Source organism: Rhinolophus hipposideros (assembly GCF_964194185.1).
Source record: "Rhinolophus hipposideros genome assembly, chromosome: 9".
Classification (NCBI taxonomy): Eukaryota; Metazoa; Chordata; class Mammalia; order Chiroptera; family Rhinolophidae; genus Rhinolophus; species Rhinolophus hipposideros.
This window is the reverse complement of record NC_138055.1, coordinates 2,916,220-2,940,454: the sequence shown is the minus strand read 5'-3', so window position 1 is coordinate 2,940,454 and position 24,235 is coordinate 2,916,220. Positions and strand designations below refer to the sequence as shown.

The 24,235-nt window shown below is 51.1% G+C and overlaps 1 protein-coding gene across 1 annotated transcript; it reads left to right on the top strand.

Moving 5' to 3' along the window:
• Nucleotides 1–3,519: 3,519 nt before the first annotated feature.
• Nucleotides 3,520–19,991, top strand: GTSE1 (G2 and S-phase expressed 1). The gene is made up of 9 exons (XM_081059224.1): nucleotides 3,520–4,132; nucleotides 6,693–6,863; nucleotides 7,481–7,610; nucleotides 11,032–11,385; nucleotides 13,666–13,738; nucleotides 14,473–14,691; nucleotides 18,178–18,379; nucleotides 18,878–19,090; nucleotides 19,562–19,991. Exons 1-9 carry the CDS (start codon nucleotides 3,809–3,811, stop codon nucleotides 19,643–19,645), a joined length of 1,770 nt encoding a protein of 589 aa, XP_080915350.1. The 5' UTR covers nucleotides 3,520–3,808; the 3' UTR covers nucleotides 19,646–19,991.
• Nucleotides 19,992–24,235: the final 4,244 nt, after the last annotated feature.

Sequence of the window (24,235 nt, the reverse complement as noted above, 5' to 3'; positions counted from 1 at the left end):
AGGGTATAAGCCAGTATGTCCAAGCCAGTACAAGGTCAGCCACTTCCCTGCTCTTCATGGAGCTTCCCCTCTTGACAGCATATAACCCTGTCCTGCGTCTCCTTTTCTTGTGCCTAATTTATCTTAGTGATCTTGTATATCAACATATGAAGAGTGTTAGTATTATTTTTTGTGCCTAAATATTACTCCATTGGGGGTTTTGCTGTAATTTATCACATGTATGTGGGTGAACATTTATTTTGTGTGTTGCTTTTGCAATAAATAACATCGTGAATGTCTGTAGTTTACATTCACAGTAGACGTGCTGGGCCAAACTGTATGTGCATTTATCTTGGTAGGTTCTGCCAGGTCAGCTTCTGCAGAACTGTCGCCGACTGACACCTTCACCGGCCGCGTAGGAATCGTCTCTCCCCAGAACCTTGCCTACAGTTTATCTAACTATCTGACTTTGAACAATCTGTTAAGTGAAAAGTGGAATCTCACACTGTTTAGTTTTCATTGCTGTTACTTTTGAGTGAGGCTGAACTTGTCATAGATTTAAGAACATTTCATTTTATTTTCCGCGAATTTTATCTGTTCATACCCTTTGTTTGTTCTCCCATTGTTTGGTTAATTGTTTTCTTAGCAATTTGTAGGCACCACTCATGAGTTACGAGCTGCAAATAGCAATGTGAGCTGCAAATAGCTTTTCAGTGTTTATTGTTTCTTTCAACTTTGCTCATGGTGATTTTTGCCAAGCTGAGATTTAAAACATTTTTTACATGTTAGACTCTCAACCTTTTGTTTCATGGCTTCCAGTTTGGTGTCATAGACCGCCGCACTCCAGGTTATAAAATAATTTCCCCATGGTTTATTATTGTTCTTTTAGGGTTTTATCTTTAATTCTTTTTTAACTACTTCTTTGACTTATTTGGAATTTGTCCTGGTAGGGTATGAGATATGGTTCAAAATTTATATATGTATTTTCCACAAAACATTATCTAGTTTATCTCAATACCATGTCCTGAATAATCCATTTTTCGCTTTTATTTGCTATATTACTTTGATGATGTACTAAATTTTCTTTGTATTCATCTTGCATATTTCTTGTTAGGTTTGTTTGTAGGTATTTTGTGTTTTTTTGCTGCTACTATAAAGAGGTCTTTTGTCCCATTATATCTTCTGTTCTTTGTAGATCTGAAAGCTATTGATTGCTGGGTAATAATTTTGTCCTTAGCCAGGTGCTTTTATCCTTTTACTAAATTTATAATAGTTTTCAGTTGATTTTCTTGTGTCTATAGTCAGAGTGTCTATGCACAAAGAATTCTACCTCCAAATTCTTTCCTTTGTCAGGTTGTGTTGGTTAATGCATAATAGAACAATGTTAAGAATTGTGGTAGACGTCATTGCCATGTGCCTGGCTTTAGTGGAATTTCTTCTTTAGTTTTCCATTAAGCCTGAGTCTGTCGTGGGGTTAATTCACACGTAGGTGGTAGTCTCTGATGCTGTTCTTTAGTATTTCTGTTTTTCCTTTTTTTTTTCTCCCGGGTACATGCTAGAGTTGTACTTCCCTGCCCACTTGAAATTGAATTTGGCTTGAAAAGTGGCCAAAAGGTGGCCAATGGAATGTTGTGATAAGTGTCTCCTCTGGGTCTTTAAGAATCAGTGTGGAACTTGCTCTCTCCCCTTCTGCCACGGTGTTGGAGGCTCCATCAGCAGGTTCTGGAGTGTGGAGGACAGGGAACCGGCCCCAGCCTACCCTCCGCAGACACAGGGTATGAGTGAGAAATGCAGCTTTGTTGTTAGAAGCCTCTGGGATTTGGGGTGGTCTGTTACTTCAGCATAGGTTAGTCTGTCTTCTCTGATGAAACATATGTACCCCTGGCCTTAGAAGGAATTTTGGCTTTGGGATTGGGCTGGATACTCCCCTATAAGATAAACTATGTTAGTTTTTATGAAGTGCTTTCAAAGTCACCAATGTATGTTGCATTTTAGGGTATGCCTTGTCAGCACGCATGGAGACAATCGTCTGGGTTTGCCTTTAGGTCTAGTAATATAAGGAGTATGTCACTAGATGGTGTGAAATGAAACCATCTCTTGGTCCTGAAGTCCTGGGCAAATCTCACTTGGTTGTGATAGATTCTTCTTCTTTTAATGTGTTGCTAGATTCTGTTTGCTAATCTTCCTATTTAGGATTTTTATGTTGAGACAGGCCTGTAGCTTTCCTGATGGAGAAAACTTCATGGGGTTTCGGTGTGGTTATGTATGCATGCTTATGGAAGTGTAATAAGTTGGAAGGATTCTTTCTTCTGTCCTTTGGAGCAATATAAATAGTTTTGGAATTATATGTTCTTTAAAGATTTCGTAGAATTATCCTGCAAAACTATCTGGGACTTGTGCTTTTTGGCAGGGAATAACTCTTTAGTAAATTTGTCCAGTTAGTTTACAATAGTTGAACTATTAAGATTTTTTCCTGTCTTCTGGAATCAGTTTTATAAATAAATCAATTTAAATAATTTAAATACAAAAAATAAATTCTGTTATCTAGAAAATTATCCTTTTCGGCCAAGTCCTTAGGTTTACGTGCATGGAGTTGAGCAAACTAGCTTATAAATCTTTTAATTTTCTTTCTCTCTACTTATTTCTATTTATTTCTTTTGTGCATTTGTGCTTTCTCCCTTTCCCTTGATTAGGTAATTAGGGCTAATTGAATTGACTAATTTAGGACATAATTAGGATGTAAGTATAGTTTTAAACTTTATGGTTTTGCTAATAAGCATGCTGTATTTTTATTAGGACACGTAAGATGTGATTCGTGAAAATTTCAATAAGTATAAACTTATTGAAAAGTGGCCAAAAGGTGGCCAATGGAATGTTGTGATAAGTGTCTCCTCTGGGTGAGGAGCCGTTTACAGACTAGGGAGGCTAGTGCATGATCGAGGTGAGGTCCAGGTGCTACAGGAGCCCTGGGGAGGGGCAGGGTGGAGTGGAAGAGAGAGCCCCCAGCAGGGGGACCCCCTAACCCAGAGCCTGTGTTCTGTTAGAGGGGGTCAGGCTTACAAACAGACAAGGCTGGTGAAGGCGCTATGGTGGGAATATGGATGGGGTACAAAACACAATTTTATCTGGGGGTTCAGGAGGGGCTCCAAGAAGAGACAATAGCTGTTACCTAATGGCTGATGCTATTTTTAAAAGAAAATGGAAAAAATTAAGATAATCTAGAGCTCTCTATGACACTATGACTTAAAATAATTGTAAGTTACACTTCTGGAAGTGAAATTTTGTAGTAGTTTTGGTAGCTATAGAGACTGGTAATGTTTTTCTCTTCATCAGCCCCAGCCCTAAAATAACAGCAGACTTTTCCCCCCCGCAGACGTTGTCCTTTTGGCTGAAGAAAAATTTGACTTCGATCTTTCATTGTCTTCTTTAAGGTAAACAAATGCATTTTCTCCACTTGCCTTAGGCATAACCACATTCAGTAAAATCTTCTATTTAAATGCCAGTGTTATTAATAATCCTTTTCTTTTAAAATAGTGCAAATGAAGATGACGAAGTCTTTTTTGGACCCGTTGGGCATAAAGAAAGATGCATTGCGACCAGCTTAGAATTAAATAATCAGATTCCTGCAGGACCTCTTTTGCCGGCCTCAGAACGTCACTTCCGTTGGAGCCCTCTCACTGGGGACAAGTTTGTGGAAGTTTATAAAGAAGCTCACTTGCTGGCTTTACAGATACAAAGCAAGAGCAGAAACAAGGAGGCCCAAACTGCCGGGCATGAAGGAGCTCGGAGCCCAGGTGTGGAGAGATTCATACAGGAATCAAAATTAAAAATGAACCTGTTTGACAAGGAGAATGAAATGAAGAAAAGCCCCAGGTCACTTAAAAGGGAGACATTCTGCCTGTCAGACAGCCCCTTGGGACTGCCGACCTCGGAAATCCAGGCCCCCTTGGGCATGGGCCTGCAGGGGGCTCCTGCCCAGGCCAGCCACCCCCAGACACAGAGGCCTCCACTCTCTTCTTCGTCTTTGCCGAGGGAACCAAGTTCTGCTCACCTTCCAGGCCAGCCGGTGACTCAGAAAAAGGTCATCAGCAAGTTGCTGCCCCCGCGAGCTTTGTCGGTTGGAGGGAAAAGCATGCGCTTGGCGATGGACAAGGTAGACAGAACCACGGACCAGAACGTTTATCTGGGGGCGAGATGCCCTTTCGGTTTAGCCCTATAATGCAGACCTTAACGGGGAGACACTTGGAGCTGTGGCTGCTCCGAGGGTACATGGGTGTGGGAGAGCAGTGTCAGTGGGGGGCGTACGAAGGCCTGCCTCCCTAATGTGATGACTTATTCCTAGCATGTCCTCCTACCTTGTCTCTGAAATGTTTCCTGTGGTTTTCTCACAACACTGGCATTCCACCAGTCAGGGATTCATTTGCATTAATAAGCAACTTCCGGAAATCCCCCTCCTGGAATAGCCACGTGTCACCCTCCTTCACTGTGACTTTGTTTAGATTGCTGCCCTTGCTGGCATTAAGCAATGAGCTGTCCTGGGAAGTGGTGGTGGCCAGATATGCCTTTGGGGTGCGGTTACCAGCTCTGGGAAGCTGGGGGCCCTGGAGGCTCGTGGGGGAGGGCGCTAGGGTAGGGGAAGGTGGGTGTCAGATGATAGCCTTTGCCTGATGTGGCTGCGTGCTCAGGGGAGGGAGGAAGCTCCTCCTTTGGAGGAGACACAGCAGAGAGGCCAGCGCCTTTCCCGGCTCTGCTCCTGCCCTGGCGCAGGCCTCAGCTGAGCCAGCCTCCAGAGGCATGATGCTGTGAGTGAGGGCTTGTTAGTGGTCCAGGTCAATGCCGAGCGCCCAGCAAGGGCCTAGAAACTCCTTGTCCTCTACACGCACAGCTCCTGCACCACAGGACCCCCTCCTGTCAGGCCCCAGGACTGAACCAGCTGAGGGCACCTGCTGGGCAGAGCTTTCCCTGCGTAGCTGGGTCCCTTCCCTCCACCACACAGCTTCCTTTTCCTGGAGACCGTTTGGATATGAATTTCTAAAGCGATGTTTCTAGACTGAGGTTGTCCTGCGCGGTACATGTACCACGTGGAACCAGGCAGCGATTTGTGTGTGTCACATGTGGCCTCAGGGCAGAGAGGTTGTGACATCGTTCTGGGGCCTGTTATTCTTCTAGTTGTGACCTGGTGCCCGAGAGCAGTGTTTGCTCAGCGAGGGGTGAGCTGTATGGCTGAGCTAGGCGCTCACTTAGGACCTGCCACCACTTCCCACATTTCTGTGGGGAAAGTCATTCACGTTTGGGGTGACTCGGGCACACCCGCATTCGTGTGAGGGCTGCCTCTAGAAACAACTGGGCCACTTGACTGCACTATTTAGAAATGCGCTTTTACAACAACTGTTAGGATGGCTATAGTAACAGGACAAACCAGGGGGTGCACAGGAATTGGCGCCGTCACGTGTTGCTGCTGGGAATGAGTCGAAATGGCGCAGCTACGGTGGGAAGCAGCCTGGCCGTTCCTGGAACAGTTACGCGTAGAGTGACCATGTGACCCAGCAGTTTCACTTTGGTATATGCCCAAGAGGAATGAAAGCATCTGTCCACACACAAAACGTGCACCAGTGTCCGCAGCAGTATTACACATAATAACCAGAAAGCAGAAACAACGCAGCTGCCCATCCACTGATGGACGGATAAAGAAAACGTGGTCTATCCTCACAATGGAATATTTCTGGCAATGAAGAAATGCAGTGCTAACCATGTTTAATTACATTACACTTATTTAAAAATTAAAAAAAGAAGAAATGCAGCACTGATCCAGGTTATAACACGGGTGACCCTTGAAAACATGCTCAGTGAAAGAAGCCAGACACGAAAGAAAGGTCACATGCTGTATGATCCCGTTTACCTGAAGTGACAATTAACGGAGCAGATTCGTGCTTGCCTGGGTTGGAGAGTGACTGCTAATGGTTATGAGTTTTAGGGGCGGCACAAACGTTCTAAAATGAGATCGTGATGATGATTGCACGACGGGAATATACCACTGAAGTATACACTTTAAAGTGAATTTTGTGCTGTGTGAGGTATACCTCCATTTTTAAAATGACATAAAGGAGAAAGGAAGTTAGCACTTCATCTTCATGACTTTATGAGCTTCTCTTGCTTCTTGTTAACTCTGTTATAAGGGGTTATTTATATAAGTATGGCTTAGTCCCAAGCTTGCCCTCGGACCTAAATGTCAGGAATTTATGGCTTGTCGACTGCGGGCCAAAGGAAAATGGCTCTCACGACTAGACGGGGAAGATTTATGGCAGCTGAGCTGCTTCTCTGGGAGAGGGAATGACCAGTTAATGAATGGTTCCTTCTGAATAGCGTTTTAAAATCTGTGTAACTAGAACCAGTTTCCTCATTACCATCCTTAAATAAAAATCTCGATGGAGGAATAGCTGTAGAGGACCTCTCTCCTATTAATGAGCTCTCTGTCTTGGTGTTATTTTACCCGGTTTTTAATGAGGAAGCACGTTCCATCATCATTTTGTCCATGGTAATTTGGTGGAGGAAGTGAACTGCTCTGTCCCCCTCAATGGAGCTGATGAATGAAGGGACATGTATAGCCCTGGGAAGATAGATGGTGCCTGCGGTTGCTCTAAATGGAAGCCTTAGTGTGTCTGCACTTTGTTAAAGATTAGACAGTTCTCACATTTCAATTTAAAATTTTTCAGCCTACGAAAGAGAAACCAGCTAGTCCTTCCAGGGTGAAAATCCTAAGTGAAAAGGAATTCCACAGGGACATGGCCCCTGACAAGCCCAGCGCTGCCCGGGATGTCACCAGCTTGCCAGCCAGTGGCAGCCACTTGGTCCAAGGCAAGAGATCGCTCCCTGTTCCAAACAAGGTGGGTTGGCCGGGCTTCCGGGGGGCTGTGGCTTGTGCGCGAAGGGAGTAAGGCGGGAGCTGTGTATACATGGGATATCTCTTGATGAAAGTCAAGGTTAGGTAGGTTGAAAATGTGGTCCAGGAGAGACAGCTTGGTGAAATGCGAAGGTCAGACCTGGCGCGTCCTGGGGGCTGGCCTCTGCCCCTGGGAGCCTTGCGGGTGACAAGTCCTCGGAGATGGTCCCTGCGGCCCTCCCTGGGACCTTGTGTAGATGAGATGGCATGTTGATGCTTGAAACTGCAGCTCCTCAGACCTGGAGACTCCCCATCCACGTCTCTGTTGTTTATTTCCCAGCATTGGTGGCCAAACAGCTGTGTACACGTGTAAGAACTGCTGAAAGCCGGGCCCCACAGCTACTCAGTCAGGGGGCCTGGGTGGGGCCCCAAAAATCTGCATGTCAGCAGGCTGCCCAGGTGTTTCGCAAGCAGGACTTGGAGAAGTACTGCTTGACCTTTTTTTCTTTACACTGAAATGACAATTACTAAGAATTATTTTAATACCACACTTTAGTAGAAATAAGTAATGGGTAGATGATGGAATCTTTGATGATTTTATTCTTTAACATTTTGTTTCAGTTGGGGCTGAAGAAAAGCCTGCTAAAACCACCTGGTTGTGCTGGCAGTCTTGCAAGGACGTCCTCTTCCCGAGGGTCTGTTTCTGGCGTGACCTCCGGCGTGTCAGCTTCTCCAGCAGCGGCAGGCAGAGGTAAGGCCGGCCGGCATCTGCTCAGACGCACAGCTGGCCAGGCGAGGCCGTGACTGTCGTCTGTCGCTCTGAGACTTGTCACAGAACCACGTGGGCTCAGCCGCAGAAGGTTCTGGAAGGCTTGCCGCGGTGTGTGGGGACCCTGCCCTCACCGTGCTTCTCCTCCGAGAAGCGGCGCGCTCAGGCGGGCGGTTTGGGTTTAGGGGGTACGAGCAGCCCCAGCGCGGGCGTGTGCTCCGGGCGCCTGAGATCGCGGAGGAGGCGAGTCCTGCCGCACCGGACGTGTAATGAGACTCGCGCTTTTGAAATAGGACGGTGCCAGGGCATTTAGTGCACGTGACCGTGTCACTCCGAGGTGGTGACGTAAGTCCCCACTCCCCACTCAGGTTCGAGTCAGGCTCCCTCTCCCTCCCCCAGCCCAGGGCGCCACCTCGTGGCCAAAGGGAGAAACCCTGCAGCCGCAGGCAAGGCCCTGCTCCTCGGAGCCCGGGGCGCCTCTGGGGCTGGTCCGCGGCGTGAGAAGCAGGAGAACTGAAGCTGTGTCCGTGTCTGGGCAGGCTGGGGGGCAGCGCCTCCCTTGCAGTGTTCTTGTGGGCATGGGACGCGCTACGTGGAGTGGCAGCCCGGTCCCTGGCACGTGGCTGGCGTTCAGTGAGAGAAGTGCTGTGGCACTAGGTGTTGTGGCGTCTCTTTTGCTGTGTTGGTTCAGGGCATCAGCACCATTTTTGTTGACGATTTCTGCATTGCTGACTCTGGTGAAGGTGGAGACGAGCTGCATGGGGCTCCTGTTGTGTATAGATCTCTCGTCCGTAGCAGGGTCATTGGGATCAGGGAGGACAGCGTGTGGGGAGGACTAGAACCGTGACACACTATGACATGAGCCGGCATTAGTTAGTAGTCATGCTCTTAAAGCTTTTCCAGAGCAGCCGAAGCAAGACGGTCCAAGTCAGGGTGGTGGTCGTGGTTCGAGAGGCGGCAGGAAGCATGACAGGGACAAGAAAAAGAAACGGGAACCTCCTGTACCGACTGGAGTGGGGAAAAGAAGAAAACAAAGGGGCCTGACGCTGCCAGCCAACTGCCACTAGGACACCTCACACTCAGAGCCCCCCAAGGTCCCTCCCGTGAGAGTTAAAGACTCTGCTCGTGGAGGAAGAGCTCAGAAGTCAGGAACAAACGAAGGCTTTAGAGGGAAGGAAGAGGAGGGAAGATCAAAGGGGTCCCGATGTTGGCAGGCGCCTTGGAAGCGGCCACTGCTGACAGTCATGCCACCGCAGCTGTGGGCTCAGAGCGCGATGTCAGCATTCTTTGATTCACGGACAAGTGTCTGCTGGAACCGGGCTGCTAGGTCCTGCTCAGCCCCAGGTGCATGCTGGGTACACGAGGCGTGGTCTCAGTGATAAAGTGGCCCCCAGGAGACATGCGCTGGGGGCGGGGGTGGCTGAGCGACCGAATCCGGGACAGTGAGGGATCCGAGGAGCTTCCTCTCGCTCTCCTGACTATTACGACGAGATGGTGCAAAGTCCCCTGAAGGGCCATTGTCTGGTCCACCTGCACAGGGAAACCTACTAGCAAAGCAGTAGCAAACCAGGCCTCGCCACTTTCGGCGGAGTGCTTGATGCTGACTTACTCAGAAGTTCCCTCAGGAATTATTTCGAGCTGCCGGAGAACACACACCACCCATCGTGGTTACTGATGGCATGGATGCCGCTGGGACAAAAAGGTCGGACTCAGACTCCAGGGTTGGGAGAGAAAAGGCGGGACGACCTGGGAACCAGCCGGATGAGTCTGATTCAAGGGGCGACGTGAAAGTTACGACGGCCACAGACCGAATTGAAACTTAGCATCCAGCACTTTTCAGACCCTGCTGTATTGAGGGAGGTCAAGTTCTGCCCTTTGAGATCCACAGAGGCAGGGTGACACTGGCGACCATGTAGCCCCGGACTAACCGTGACCTCTCTGGTGCCAACACCAGGGCAGTCTGTGCAGAAGCTGGTCTGTGAGAGGAACAAATGAAGACTTCAAAACTCTGAAGAAAATGTTCTTCATCAAAAACAGGGAGGCACGCCTGAGGGGCTCCATCTCTAGCGAACCCCAGTTGCCTGCAAGGAAATGGGGGGAGTGTCCCGACCCCTCAGAGGGATGAGGTTGGGGAAGTTGCCCAGAGGACCCCATGTGCCAGGCAGTCTGAGCACAACATCCTGGGCACCATCTAGAGCATGGCACACAGGGTACCATCGGCTGCCTTCGTCTGCTGGTCGCGTGCAGTGCTCTCTTCCCACTAGACAAGCCGTTTCGCAAACAGTTAAAAAAACCTTCTACCTGATTGACCTGTATGTTGGGTGTGTTAGCAGCTGAGTATTTTTGCCCTGGTTTATCTGCTTTCTCTTTTAAATAGTGCTCATGATTGATGTGACCCAGCCTCCTTGTAACTTAAAGGAATGGACTGTAATAATTGCTACTTCTCTCCCTGTTGCCCTCCCTAGCTTCCTGCCAGAATTGGTGGGGCGTTGAGTTGGGGGGCCTGCAGCGGGTGTATTACATTCATATGCAGGTTACGATCTGCTGAATGAGGGGCATAAGCTCCCTTAGCATCTGATCTCCCGCTTTGGGGAAGTGAAAAACCTGGGCTGCTTCTGATTAAAGGCACAGTTTCAATACAGCCACACAGGGGAAGTAAAGTCACAGATTTATTACTCTAGATCCCAGAAATGGTGATGGGGGTGCAGTGAGCCCAGGGAAGGGAAGCCCGCCCTCTCAGCTCACTAGCGAGCAGGAGATAGAGAGCGAGCAGGGTCGCAGGTACTTAGTACTTAGAAGGTGGTTGGGCGGAGGTCACTAACTTTTCAATGGCTCAGCTCTAGGTGGTTATTTTTAAAGGCTCCCCGGGAAAAGCAAAGTGGGAACCAGGGACGGGAATGCTAAGCTCAGGTCCTTATCCAAATATCTGGGCTCTGGGTGTGAGCGGGGTTGTCACACCGTGAATTGCCCGAGCAGTGACAGCTGTTTTCATCACAGGTATGGGACTAGACTCTCCACTTCCATCCACTCCACTAGGGTAGGTTTCTGCTGTTGACATAATCAATGAAGACAGGAGAGCCTGAGTTTCTGTACACTTACGTACATTTTGGTATTGTATCCAGAATCAGCCCCTTAGAACACACTCAGCTAAGCCACAAGCAGCCTGGGCTGTCCTGTGTTGGAGGATATCGCATGATGGACATACAGAATGTTGTTCAGATTGCCATGTTTTTCTTGTACGGAAATCATCATGACGGAAATAAATAATTTTCTTCACTTGAAAACATTTTAATATAGATATGCTAAAGACAGTATATCTTATGTGTGTTTGGTAAATAACTTCATAATTGAAAAATAACATAAGCTTGAGTGATAACCAGATTTTGTATGTCTCCTCTTTCAGCTAAATCAGGTGAACGTCCGAGCATTCCTGCAGATGGTTCCCGGCCTCTGTCGAACACCAGCCAGTCGGGCAGAATGGGACCTGCCACGCTACGGCCGGCTCCACACACCGGCCCTGCGGCTGTGTGCAGGCAGAACCAGAGGGCGGGGCCTGCTGAGCTGACCACGGAGCGCCCCCCAGCGCCCAGCACCTCAGCTCTGCCCCAACCCCAGACTCCAGAACAGGGAGGCCTGAGGCTGAACCCTCAACTGAATACAGCTGGGAGTTCGAGAAGGCGAGATTCTTCTCTGAATTCCAAGACAAAGGGTATACCCACCCCTACAACTCAATTTAAAATTCCTAAGTTTGCTACTGGTAAGTAATAGATATATTTTAATGTGTTTTTAAAATATTGAACAAGTTAAAGTTAAAATAATTAGTTTTGGCGGTGCTGGTTTCTTCGCTTCCTTTTTCCTGAGTGCACTTGAAATATGTCTCCTGGCTTGTGTTGGAGGAGAAGCCAGTGGGTTTCTTATCTTACATTCCCTCCCCTCAGTGTAACATGTCACTGTTCTTTTGCTACTCTTAAGATTTTCTCTGGTTATTTTCAGCATTCTGATTATTATTTTGATGTGGCTTTCTTTGTGTTTATTATGTTCAGGCATTCTTGAGCTTCTTTGTTCTGTAGGTTGATAATTATAATCAAATCTGGAAAACATGTGGCCATTATTTCTTCAAATATTTTTTTCGTGCTTCCCCTCATTTCCTGGACTCTAAGCACATGTGTCACAGACCTCTTGGTGTTCTCTTGTAAGTCATGGAAGCCTGTTCTTTGTTTCTCCAGCCTCTTTTCTTGTGATTCAGTTTACATAGTTTCTACTATCTTCAGGTTCATATATCTCCTGCAGCGTCTGATCTGCTGTCAAACCCATCCACTTAATTTTTTATTTCTGACATTATAGTTTCCCCATTTTGGCCCCATGGGGTTTGTTTTCCTCTAAATTCTTGAACATATTTATGATTGTTTTAAAGTCTGTTTCTTCTAATCCCATCTTCCCTGTCATTTTGGAGTTTGCTTCTATTGATTGATTGATTTTTTTTTCCCGTGGTTATAGTCACATTTTTCCGGCTTCTTCACATGTTTAACAATTTTTTATTGCCTGCTAGACATTGTAAATTTTACTTTTTGCATGTTTGGATTTTGGTTTTTTTTCTTTAAGGAGTTGAATTTGCTTTGGCAGGCAGTAAAAATTTGAGGCTTCTTTTTAAGCTTCAATGGGCAAGTCTCAAATTGCCTTTATTCTTGGCATAGGTCAGCCCTGCTACCAACGTGTGGCCTTCCTGAGTCTGCTGCATGTGCTGTGTGTCCCCAGGCTCTGCAGTCTGGCTGCTTGGCTGTGAGCAGTGGCACTCATTCCCAGTAGTTCTTGTCTCGGCCTTTTGGAGTCTTGCCCGACACGTGTGCGGCTGCTTACTGTACAGCAAAGACTCAGGGTCCTTCTCAGATGCCTAGAGCCCTTTCTCTCTCTGTAGCTCCCTCCTCTCTAGCACTTCCCCTCAGTCCCAGCCTCTTCAGCCTCCCGGAACCCTGGCCACTGTCTTCTCAAATCAGTGAGACTGCCGAGCTTGCTGGGGCTCCCCTCCTGCACCCGTGTTCTGATGGGGCCACCAGGCAGAAAGCCCAGTGCTGTGTCTGGCAGGAGTAGGTGTGTGTTTGGTGACAGTCGCTTAACCTAATGAGTTTATCGAACACAGAAAGTTATACAGAGCTTGTTTAAGGGAGAGGATAGTTCTGGCCCCCTCTCTCAGGTAGATGCTTTCTAGGCAGCTCGTGTGTTTGCACGTTACTGGCGCTGCTGGAGAGTGCAGGCGGCGTTTAATGCCCGAAAACCTCATTTCGAGTTTCTGCTCGTCAAAGAGCGAGCCGTTCTACCCAGCGTCTTCTAGCGCTAGGCACTCCTTTAGGTTCAGGTGCGTCATGATAAGTCAGACCCTACTCTCGTGGAATCACATTTTCATAGTAAAAGATACGAGATGGCATCAAATGAGTATACTTACAGATCGTAAGTATAATGCAGCAAATGTCACCACCTGGTGACCAGATGACGTCATCCCTGCAGAAACCACACTCTCGTCAAGCACAAGACTGCACGTCAATAAAGTGACATCTTAGGATGACCTGGCCGTGTCCTGGTTCAGGGAAAGGAGGGCATCGAGGGCTTTGTGGGGCTACCCTGGAGCCTGGCCCCGTTAGTCCTGGTTCCGTGGGCCAGCGTCTGCTGGATGCCCGAGTGTCAGTCACGCCGGGCGCTGCCTCGTCTTTGTCACTCTTCATGTCATGCTCCTTTCCTGCCCGGGGATGCGGAGCCAGGCCGAGGGCACAGGTGCTGACAAGGGCTCCTCCCTTTGGCGTCCAGTGTCGACCCTTAGAGCCCTGCCTGGTCTGGTTCCCTGGGGAGGGAGGACGTGTCCCCTCCCGACACTGGGTCCCGGTTGTCTTCCTTGTGGGCTTGCCTGAGCGTTGTCTACTATTTGTATCATCTTCGCTGCAACTTGGAGAAATGGAGGTAGCAGAGAATTGCCCGTTGGGAGAACCCCAAACGGTGGACTCACCACTTGATCTGGGTTTGACTGACTGCACGCTTCCTCTCTCAGGTGAACCCCCCGGCAGCTCGACACCCAGGTTCTCTCGGGCACAGAGGCTGCAGTCCTGCACGTCAGTGGAGAGGTAATGAGTCGGTCTGCTTTCTTTTGTCACTGTAAGAACAAATTAATGCACCTGCTAGCTTCTCAGCGTGCCTTCGCTAATGCGTGGGGACCCCACAGCCCGGCCACACACGTCTGGCCTCGGCCCCAGTCTCTCAGGCGCCACTTTTACCTCCACGGCAGTTTACCATAGCCACAGACTTTCCTCCTGCAGTGTAGACGCGGACTCTCGGCCCCGACCTAGGGTGGTTCTCCAGCTGGGCTGCATGGCGGAACCGCCTTCGGAGCTGTTGCGAGTGCCCGCCTCCCCCCCTCCCCAGAAGGCCTGACCCAGCGGGCCTGGGGTGCAGCCCAGCCTCTGCGGGTCCTCGGAGGTGCCTGAGCTGGGCCGCGGGTGGAGACCGCTGGGGGGTGCGCTTATTCAGACTTGGTTGGAGTCCCAGCTTTGCCACTTCCTGACCGAGACCTAGTGCGAGTTATGCGTTCCCGGCCCTGCCTGAGAAGCACAGTCACATCTGCCCGGAACCTGTGAGGAGAGAGGCGAGGCCTTGCCCGGGGAGGAGCCGAAGCCCCCACCCGGGTACCGCAGGTTGGCGGCAGCCCCTCACTGTGGACCTCCTCAGAGAACAGCTCAAACAGGCTTCGCTGGCGTGAATCTTTCATGTTGAACCCATAGTCTTTTCCACTGTGTTGGCACACTGGCTGAATAGACTGCTTTTAAGGTCCTCTGTGCTTACGACCGGCTTCTCTCTCCAGGGTGGCCGTCCACAGCACTCCTGCTCGCCGCTCCTCGGGGCCGGCCTCACAGAGCCTTTTCGGTGCTGCCAGGATGTCGGCCTTGCCCACACCTGCTGGCCGTCGGCTCTCTGGTCTTCCTGTGATGACCCCTAAAACCGTGCCCAGGCCTCTGGCTTCTCCCCTGTGCGTATCTGCTCGGCAACTGTCTTCTGAGCCCCGGAGAAAATCTACAGTGAGGTAAGAGATGAAGGTGGCAATAAGTTCATCTCAAATTCATAAAGCCTCCAGCGAACGCTGTGCTGGAAAGGCTGCCTTGCTGGGCACCTGTCAGGAGCCGGCGAGACAGTGACAGTGACGGGAGCCTGTCCCACGCTCTCCTGCTGGTTCTCTGAAGGGAAGGGAGGGCACCTGCTTGTTCCTTCAGGTCACTCACCCAGCATCACCTCCCGGGTCTGGGCTGGTGGCCTGGGCAAGCAGGGAGACCTGACCCTGATCACACCGGACGGATGGACAGACGGACAGATAGGTGTGGGCCCCGCACTGGAGGAGCCCTTAGGGCAAAGCTGCACAGTAAGAATGTTTGCATTCGGAGCTCTGGGATCTAGTACCACCCTTGCCACTGGGTCCCACAGAGTCCCGCAGCCTTGCCCTCGAGGGTCTCGGTCACAGTGACGGTGATGACACCCAGGCTTCCTGAGCAACAGACTGAGTTTGTCGAAGCTCCTGCTGCACCCGCCTGTCCCACCTCGTCTCCCACTCCCTCTGTCACTTCACTCCAGCCATGTTGCCTCTTTTCTGTCGCAGACAGGCCTGTCCTTCTCGTCCTGCCCCTGGTCTGGGCAGAGCTGCCCCTGCCCAGGACTGAAGTCCACGTTCAGAGGCCAGACTTGCGCCTTTCTGGAGAACCCCACCTCCCCACCTGTCTCGCTAGTCCGTCTTCCTGCTGGGGCTGTTCAGAGCCTCCCCTCTGGCAGCCTGGGCATAGAGGGATGTGCGTCCCTGTCCCCTTGTCAGCCGCCTGATGTTCCACTAGCGGAAGCTCCCTGACAGCTGGGACCTTCCGTCAGGCTTTTGTCCCCAGAGCTGAGCACAAGCTCCTGGCACATACTAGGTGCTCAGGAGACATTTATGGGAAGACTCACCCGAGGAGAATATGTTGGTGACTAGCTCCTTGACTAGCGTGTTGTCTGAAGATGTCATGGGCCGAGCATAGGTGTCAGGCTTGCTTTCTCTCACTGCGTCACAGCAGAGCTTGGGGAAATGCTGGGGATTCTGGGAGGGTGGAGACCTTAAACTGACCCCTCTTTTTCACGTCTAATTCCAATTCTGGTCTGATGCTCCTGAGCCAGCTTCTGAGGCTCCAGGACTGAGGTGAGCACAGCCGGGCACTGCCTATGGGGGGAGGGGGTCAAGGCCAGTGTCGGGAGCCCCTCAAGCTACGGGGTCTGGAAAGAGTGCCCACAGATCTGTGGGTCCCGAGTTGGGGGTGGAAGGTTAGTTAGGACAGCCTCATCTCCCCAGGCCCAAGAGGCCACTTAAATTCTAGTCAATTGAGATTTAAATAAAATTCAAATTTTAGCTCTTCACTTGCACCAGCCACATTTCCAGTGCTCACCAGCCACCTGGGGCCCATGGCTACCATCCTGGACGGTGGACATTTCTGCCTCACCCGCAGGGCCTGCTGCCCCCGGAGGCCACCGCACTTGCTCCTGTCAGTGGTGGCACTGCTGCTGACGGGCTGTCTCATAACCGGCCTGAGTCCCAGAGGCCTGACCTTGCCATGTCTGCCCCGAGCCCCAAATGGCGTGGGGAGAAGTCGGCACAGTAGATAAGATTGCAGTGAGCAAGTAGACCCAGAGGACAGATTCAGGGCTTTCTAAGGAAATACTGCCTGTGACTCTCCAGCAGTCATTTGAAAATCTAATGAAATGATTTCCTAAAAAATATGTTATCTAAGTTAACCCAAGGAAAGGGGAACATGAAGTAAGCCATAGTCAGAGCTTAGAAAGTTGATTAAAGATTGAAAAGGGTGGCTGGCTCATGATGTCACAGCTGAGTCATAAGTAACCTTTAAAAATCTAACTTTTAAAGTTAACTGTTTCAGATGGAAAGTTACTCAATTCATTTTAATAGCTAAACCTGGTAGCTAATGATAATACTTAAAAAAGGAAACTGTAGACTGATTTCACTTATGGATATAGATAGTTTTTAAAAACAAACAATAGATTGTCATCTATCTGGAAGAAAATTATTTGGACCCATCTTATGTCAAGGAGAAATAAATATCAGATGAATTAGAGACCTAAATATAAAAACAGAAGAAAGAAAATTTTAGAAGAAAAAAGAAGAGACTGAATAATCACAGGGCCAGAGCCCTAATCACAGCTGAAAACCCAGGAGAGATGAAGAAAAGGTAGCTGTATTTAACAGAGTAAAAGTTAAAACTTCTCTGTTTATGGCTAAAGTGACCATTTGTGAAAACAGTAGACAAATTGTTGGGTGCAGGACAACAGGAAACCATCTGAATAAGTTCACAGTCAACAGTCAACGTCTGAGAAGACTCCCACATGCATTGTGATCAGGGAAATACTAATTAGAAACTAGGAGCCTGGTGGGGATTTACTGAGGGGGGGGGCCTATTCCGGACCTGGTGCTGCCGCTGACAGTGCGAATTGCAGTGGTGTTTGGGAAAGCCACTTATCAACATCTGTTAAAAGTCAATCACACACACCTCTGACCCAGCGGTCCTGTCCCAGGAGTGACACCACCGGGCAGGTGCACTGAGATGCCCGTGGTGGCAGGGTTCTCAGGGCGAAGCCTGGAAAGAAACCATCCCCGAGGTAGCTAGTAAGAGGCCTGAGTCAGCATTCTAGCAGCTGGGATTTCCAGAAGGAACCCTTGAGAGACAAGGGATGCCGCAGAGGGCTGGGCTATGACCCCAGTTCTGTAGAGCAATGGCTGAGAAAAAGCTCTACATGTGTAAATATGTGTCCACCCATAGCAGGTGCTGTGCTCATCGTCTATGTATCTACATGTATCCATTTAGTTCTGTGAGGAGAGAGAAGACTGGGAGAAAAATGCTAGGACGTGTCACATAGGGGAGAGGGAAGATCAGACAGAAAGGAAAGACAGAGGCTGCACTAAAACGCGAACGAGACCCAGCAGGTCAACAGTCACAGTGACCTGCTGTCGTATACTGTATGTTTGTGACTGTAAATACAGAAAAAAAGGTCATTTTTATCAGGTTGTTAGAAAGCCTTTAAAGTATTAAAAAGAAAATACAGTGCTGACCACCCTGGTGCTCAGGGTGTCTGTCAGGTGCGATGCTATGGGGGGTGAGGGTTGGTCCTGCTGGGGACCATGTCCCCAGCGACTTCCCGCATGTCTGAGCGCCTGGCCAGGCCTAAGCAGCAGCAGCAGCAGCAGGCGGGACAGCCTGTGGATTCTCCCAGGCCCTGGCAGGAGCCCAGGGCTGCAGCTCTCCTGTGTGTGGTCCTCGCCCTCCCCTCCTGTTTCACAACCTGAGGGAAAGGGGTGAAATGTTGGCAGCAGACTGGGAAGTTTTATTCTGATGGGCACCTCAGCAATCCCAGTCCTGAAAAGCAGAACCGGAGCCAGGACACTCCCCACAGTGTGTCACGTTTCCAAACACTAAAGCACGGCCAAGCTATGAGCATCTTACAGACATTTTCTTGTATGGTTTTCCTTTCTGTCCTCCCGCAGAACTGCGCCCGTGACGGAGAGCAACAGCAAGGCCACTTCTAGATGTTCGGACTTGTCAGACGGGGGTTTTTCTCCTCCATCTGCTGTGCCGCAGGCTCTCAACTTTTCTCCAGAAAAGAGTGATTTTACTGTTTCAAAAAGTATCACCACAGAAGTAGCACTGGACGAAGCACAGCCCCCTGAAGATACGTCCCCCAGTGAGGTAAAAGGATCAGCTGGAGTCTGCTTGCGTCATCCGGGATCAATGGAACCGCCTGGAAGGCCGGTGTCACTCAGAACCGTGGCCCAGATTCGCCTCTGCAGGATTTCATCCTGTGACCCCGGGGCCTCCACTGCCAGCTGTGCCAGAGAGGAAGTCAGGAGCGCCAGCCTCTAGAGGAGAAAAAAGCCACATCTCTCCTCTGTATTGGACCAGAGAGGGCTAGGGTTCCATGGATGGGGAGGCAAAGCGGGGCAGTAGTGAGGGGTTGGTGGGAGCTCCAGGGTTGGCTGCTGGCAAGAGGGAGGTGGACGGGGCTGAAGGGTGGCCGGAGACAGAGAACTCGGTCGGTACAGGCACACCCACCAACGGCCCATCCGGCCCTCCTTCCTTGGTTTTCCAAACTGTTAGCCACCTGAGACATAAGCGAAGCCTGTGTTTTCCCAGGACAGTTGACAAAAAGATGCTAGAATTGCCTTTAAATCCTGTGTTCTCGTCTAGGCTATTCTTGTGGATATCACACTGGACCAGCTTACCGTTACTCCGACAGCTGGAAGCGCACCCGTCGTGGACCCGCCTCTCATTGACCTTGGCAGTACTCCAGAAGCAAACCTGGCCTGGGGATCTCACAGTAGGCCTCTGATCGACCTCCTGATCAACACTCCCGACGCGGACAGAAACACTGCACCTAGGCCTCTGCACGAGGTGGGACAGGTGAGGCAGGGCAGGAGGGCACCTGGGGCTTCGGCCCTGTGTGGTCTCAGTTCTGGGTTTGTTCCTCGACTCACAGACGTCACGGTGACCCTGGAGAGTGGCCACTGAGGCTTCTCAGGGCACACCTCATCTGTGGTGGCGACAGCGCCAAGTCCACGTCCCGCTGAGGAATCCTGGGGCGGCCTGGGACCTGAGGGCAGGCGTCACGTCCGTTCTGCTGCGGGGCCCGGGTGCCTGATGTGTGACGAGGGAGCATAGTGCTTGAGGAGCCCCGAGTGCTTCTGTACGGCGTCTTCTCCCAACTTCTTAGAGTGGCCGAGGAGATGTCAGTGTGCTCGAGCCAGCTCTACTGCCTGGTCCTGGCCCCGAGCTACCCTGGGCGCCGTCTTCAGTGAGCAAGTCCTGTGGTGTCGACGGGCTGGGAAGGGTCAACAGGGACGCTCTGTTCACCTCCTGTCGCTTCTCTTGCAGCTGATAGACTTGTGTTCTCCTCTGATCCAGCTGAGTCCGGAGGCTGACAAAGAAAACGTGGATTCACCACTTCTCAGATTCTGAATAGTATGACATCTTTCCATTTTACTCTTTGTTATAAGAACAGTCAGTCCTAAAGTAGTTTCAACTCTTAGACATAAACTTCAGGAGAAATTGTATTGGGGGAAAAAGTGTTTTAAACCTAAATGAAATTGCTGTACCTGAGGGGGGCTGTGGGATTGGGGCGTGTTTGTGCCCACCTGCGATGCCCGCTGTCCTCACTGCCCCACACTGCACTGGCGTACGAATTGGAAGTCCTCCAACTGAAGACTTGATTTTGATGTTTTTGTGTGTAAAATAGCAAGTGACTATTTTAAAAACTGAGTTTGTATGAAAAGTGTTCTAGATTTATGTTGAATTAAAGTAAGTGAAAATATATTAAAGTGTATCTTGGTTTTTAAAATTATCTTGATTCTCAAATATACATAGCTATTTTTATCACTAATCCGGATGCAAGATTTATATTATCCAAACTTTAGAATTTAGTGTGAATGTTGATGGACCTAGAGGGCATTATGTTAAGTGAAATAAGTCAGACTGAGAAGGAGAAATATAATATGATCTCCCTTATATGTGGATTTTTTTTTTTTTCTCAAAAAAAGAACTTACAGAGAACAGATTGGTGGTTGCCAGAGGTGGATGGGAGGTGGGTGAAAGTGGTCAAAAGGTACAAACTTCCAGTTATTGAAAAACTAAGCCATGGAAATGCAATGGGAAAAAATTAGCGTGAATAAAAATTGGTTTAAATACAGACCCCAGGTCTGGGGCGGCCGGGGAATCTGCACTTTGAGCGGGTGTCCAGGTGGTCCAGCTGCGAGGGGCCACAGACCTCCTGAGAGGAGGCTGCTCTAGGTAGCGGGGTGCAGAATGGAGGAGGCCGGTCTGAATACCGGGGGCGGGCCCCGGGCCTGTGCTGGAAGCAGGCACTCGCCTGTGGAGGGCAGTAGGAACCGGGAGCTGAGGGCAGCTGCTCAGTATATTCTCTGCCGGGAGCCATTCTGAGTGTTTTTAAAACCTAGCTGGCCTGAAAGCCATGAATCTACAGATCTCTCCTTGTTTTATGAGGAAATTTCTTAGTTTTAGCTCAGTGGCCTCACAGCAGACAGGAGAAGAGCTGCTAATTGGACTCTGTTTGGGCTGCCGTCAGTGTTCCCTGCAGGAGACCAGGGAGCCTGGGTCCCCAACGGCTGAGAGAAGAGGCTGGGTGGCCCGAGCTTTGGACTTGATGTGGCTCATGTGAGTAGATCATCACTGGGAATGGTGACTCCCGTGCTGCCAGGAACAGGAAAATGAAGCGAGTGTCATGGATGCCATTGCTGGGCCTGGAGAGAAAGCTTCCCATTTAAGGAGGGACGCTCGTAAGTATGAGTTCTTAACCGGAGTTCTGAATAAGCCAGCAGACGTCAGACAAGGCACGCCTGGCCCCCGGAGCAGAGAGGCTGCCACAACCACAGCAGTGCGCCCCTCTTCCCTGCTGCCTCTATTCCCGTGGGCGGTGGAGAATTCTAGAATCCAGTATTAGTACCACAAGCGTCCTCAGATATCTGGTCTGGCTTCTCATTTCATAGGAGAAAAACCAAAATCTGGAACAGAATTAATTTGTTCAACAAATATTTATGGAGACTATTGTGGACAGGCTGAATTACTGCCGGGGACACAGTGGGGTGCAAAGCTCATGCACCCCTGCCTTTGGGGGCTTAATGTTTGGTGGAAGAGGGACCATCTGGGGCTGTGGCCACTGTGCCTGGCCTTGGGCCTGCTGCTCCCCGGCTCTTCGCTGATGCCCGCCCGCAGGCTGCCTCGGGAGCAGCCAGGATCTTCTTGGGGCCCAGGTGCACTGTCCAACTGGCAAGTGTCCACAGGCAGGACGGAAGGAACCGGATTTTAATTCTCCCCAAACATGGGAGAACGCCCGCAAGAGCACGTTACATAAAGCAGCACCTCCCACCTCAGGTGCGGCATCCCCTCTCCTCCGGGTCCGGTCTCTCCCTCTGGCGTTTGCTCCTTTCCTCTTCTGGCTCCTGGGCTCTAGCCCACGAGTCAGGGTGAGAAATCACACAGGCAACTGGATACACGTTGCACCTTCTCTGTACAACCGTGTGAGTTCCCTTCGCTGCCACTAGAGGGCCACCTCCTGGACCTCACCAACATCACGTGGTTTTTACCATACTTCACTAATTTCCTGGCACAAATGTCTTCAGGGTTTCATCTCTGAAATCCATATATCTTACATCGCTGTTGGCAGATGGCACTGGGATGTCACTGTTTTTGCCGGGACTGGTCCATCTAGCGACACCCACCCCCCCTTATACAAGGTGGTGAAAGACTTGGAGCAACAAAGTAACTGAAGTTCCACCTATTTAACATTTAAGTAGCAGAAAATATGTGGCCAACGTGTGTTTGGCCACTTTGCCCTTGGATTGACGCACACCTAAATCCAAACCCCTTTGCTTGGGCAGGAAAACCGGAGGTCTGCCCTAAACCGGACATCTGCCCTAAGCTTGTATCTAACTGCCATACTAGGAAGGGTATGAAATGTCCCAACCTGTGGATAATTTTTATGAGTCTATTTGAGTCAAACAGGACACACCTGGAAGTAAGATCTCAACAGACGGACAAAAATGCTTCCAACAATAGCAGTTTGCAGCTTCTTTCATGCACGTGGAATTAAGGAGGGAGCTAAGGCAGATGACAGGAGAGAAAGCAAGGCGGGGATGGGATTACAGGAGAGTTCAGGAGATTCTGCGCTTTCCTGAGGGTGGTCACCCTTTAGAAGGAAGGGTCTGAAAGAGGCATTTGGAAGGGGCTTTCACCTAGATGCACAGAAACGATGGACGGGGCTGGCTTACAGCAAAGAGAAGCCTTTTACTAAAGAATTTAGATGTGTGAGGCGTGACGACCAGCTGTGACCTGCCCAGTTAGGAACTTATGATCAGATCACCCTGTGAGGTCACTTTTCCGGGAACCCCTTTTTTCGTCCACAGCCTCTAGTCTGGGCCCAAACAATCCAGTGATCAGCATGACCACAGACTCGACGGATGGTTCACTCCTCAGTCTGCTGAAGGCCAGGTGTGCAGATGCTGGGTTTACTCACTTCTCCTGGGAAATGCAAGATGAAATTGTTTCCCTTGTTGGATCTTTCCCTGATACCTTACTCTGAAAAAGTGGTCATTCTTTTGTTCCCCACGGGCGCCCTGCCCCTGCCCTCCTACTGGGGAGCTCCCTCTGTGCCTGCTCTTGGCACCGTGGCCGTGACTCCCCAGTTGGCAGCTCCCGCCTCTCTGTTTAGAAATGGGATTTGGGGCATTCCTCACTTCACTCTAGACCTTAAAACTATCCATATTCTCAATAAAATGGCTCGTCTTAGTCATCACCCACGTTAAAACTCACGTTCGCTGGTGACCTTTTAGACGGGTAAGGAATTAACATGCTTTTAATGCCCAACTTTGGTGCGGGTCTGATTTCAAAACCATCTGCTTTGGGGGTGGCATTTCCTCCCGGCATTTTTCAAACCGTGATTCAAATCCTACCTGGAATCAAGTTAGTGGACTGCGCCAGCAGTTTTTAAAAATGAAAAAGAACAAAACGAAACATAAGATGACATGGCACACTGCAAGAGTAAGAGCTGTTTTAAGACGTGTTTTTTATGTTTCTGTGTGTAGGTAGGTGTGCACTGAGACACCCTGTAGAGGGTGACGCTGTGGGTTGAAGTCAAAAAAGAAAGTCTGACTTAAGAATGCCTGTCTTTTGCACACGAAGGCGGTAGCTTCTGGGGTGAAGCCGGGGCCCGCGGGCCGAGCCGGCGGCGCCCGGGGTGCGAGCTGTGGTGCCCGCCCGGCCCCGCCCCCGCCCGGCCCCGTCCCCCACCCGGCACCGCCCTCCGCTCCGCCCCCCGCCCGGCCCCGCCCCCGCCCGGCCCGCCCCCCGGCCCCTCGGCCTCCAGCGCGCGCTGCTCCGCCCCCCCGGCCCCCGCCCCCCGCCCGGCCCCGCCCCCCCGCCCGGCACCGCCCCCGCCCGGCCCGCCCCCCGGCCCCTCGGCCTCCAGCGCGCGCTGCTCCGCCCCCCCGGCCCCCGCCCCCCCGCCCGGCCCCCGACCCCCCGCCCGGCCCGCCCCCCGCCCCGCCCCCGCTCCGGCCCCGCCCCCCGCCCGGCCCGCCCCCCGCCCGGCACCGCCCCCCGGCCCCCGCCCGGCACCGCCCTCCGCTCCGCCCCCCGCCCGGCCCCGCCCCGCCCCCCGCTCGGCCCGCCCCCCGGCCCCTCGGCCTCCAGCGCGCGCTGCTCCGCCCCGGCCGCCCGGCGGGGCCTTTCCTCTGCTCTCACGCACCCTCCCACTTCCCACACTCTTCTCGGCCCAGCAGGTGCACCCGGGTCGTGCCGTTTCCACCATCCAGCTGCCCCACGAGTGCCCGCCGGGCCCCCGCGTGCGCGCGGCCCCATCCATCCCCACTCCGAGGGCCCCGAGGCCGCTTCCTTCGCAGGGAGGACCCCCGAGACAGGCACATCGAGGCCTGCACCCGTCCTCATCCCCGCGTGTTCGTTGCACCAGCAAGGGCCACAGATTCCACCCGCAGACCCGCATCTTTGCGGGGCCACCGCGGGTCCCAGCGGCCGTGG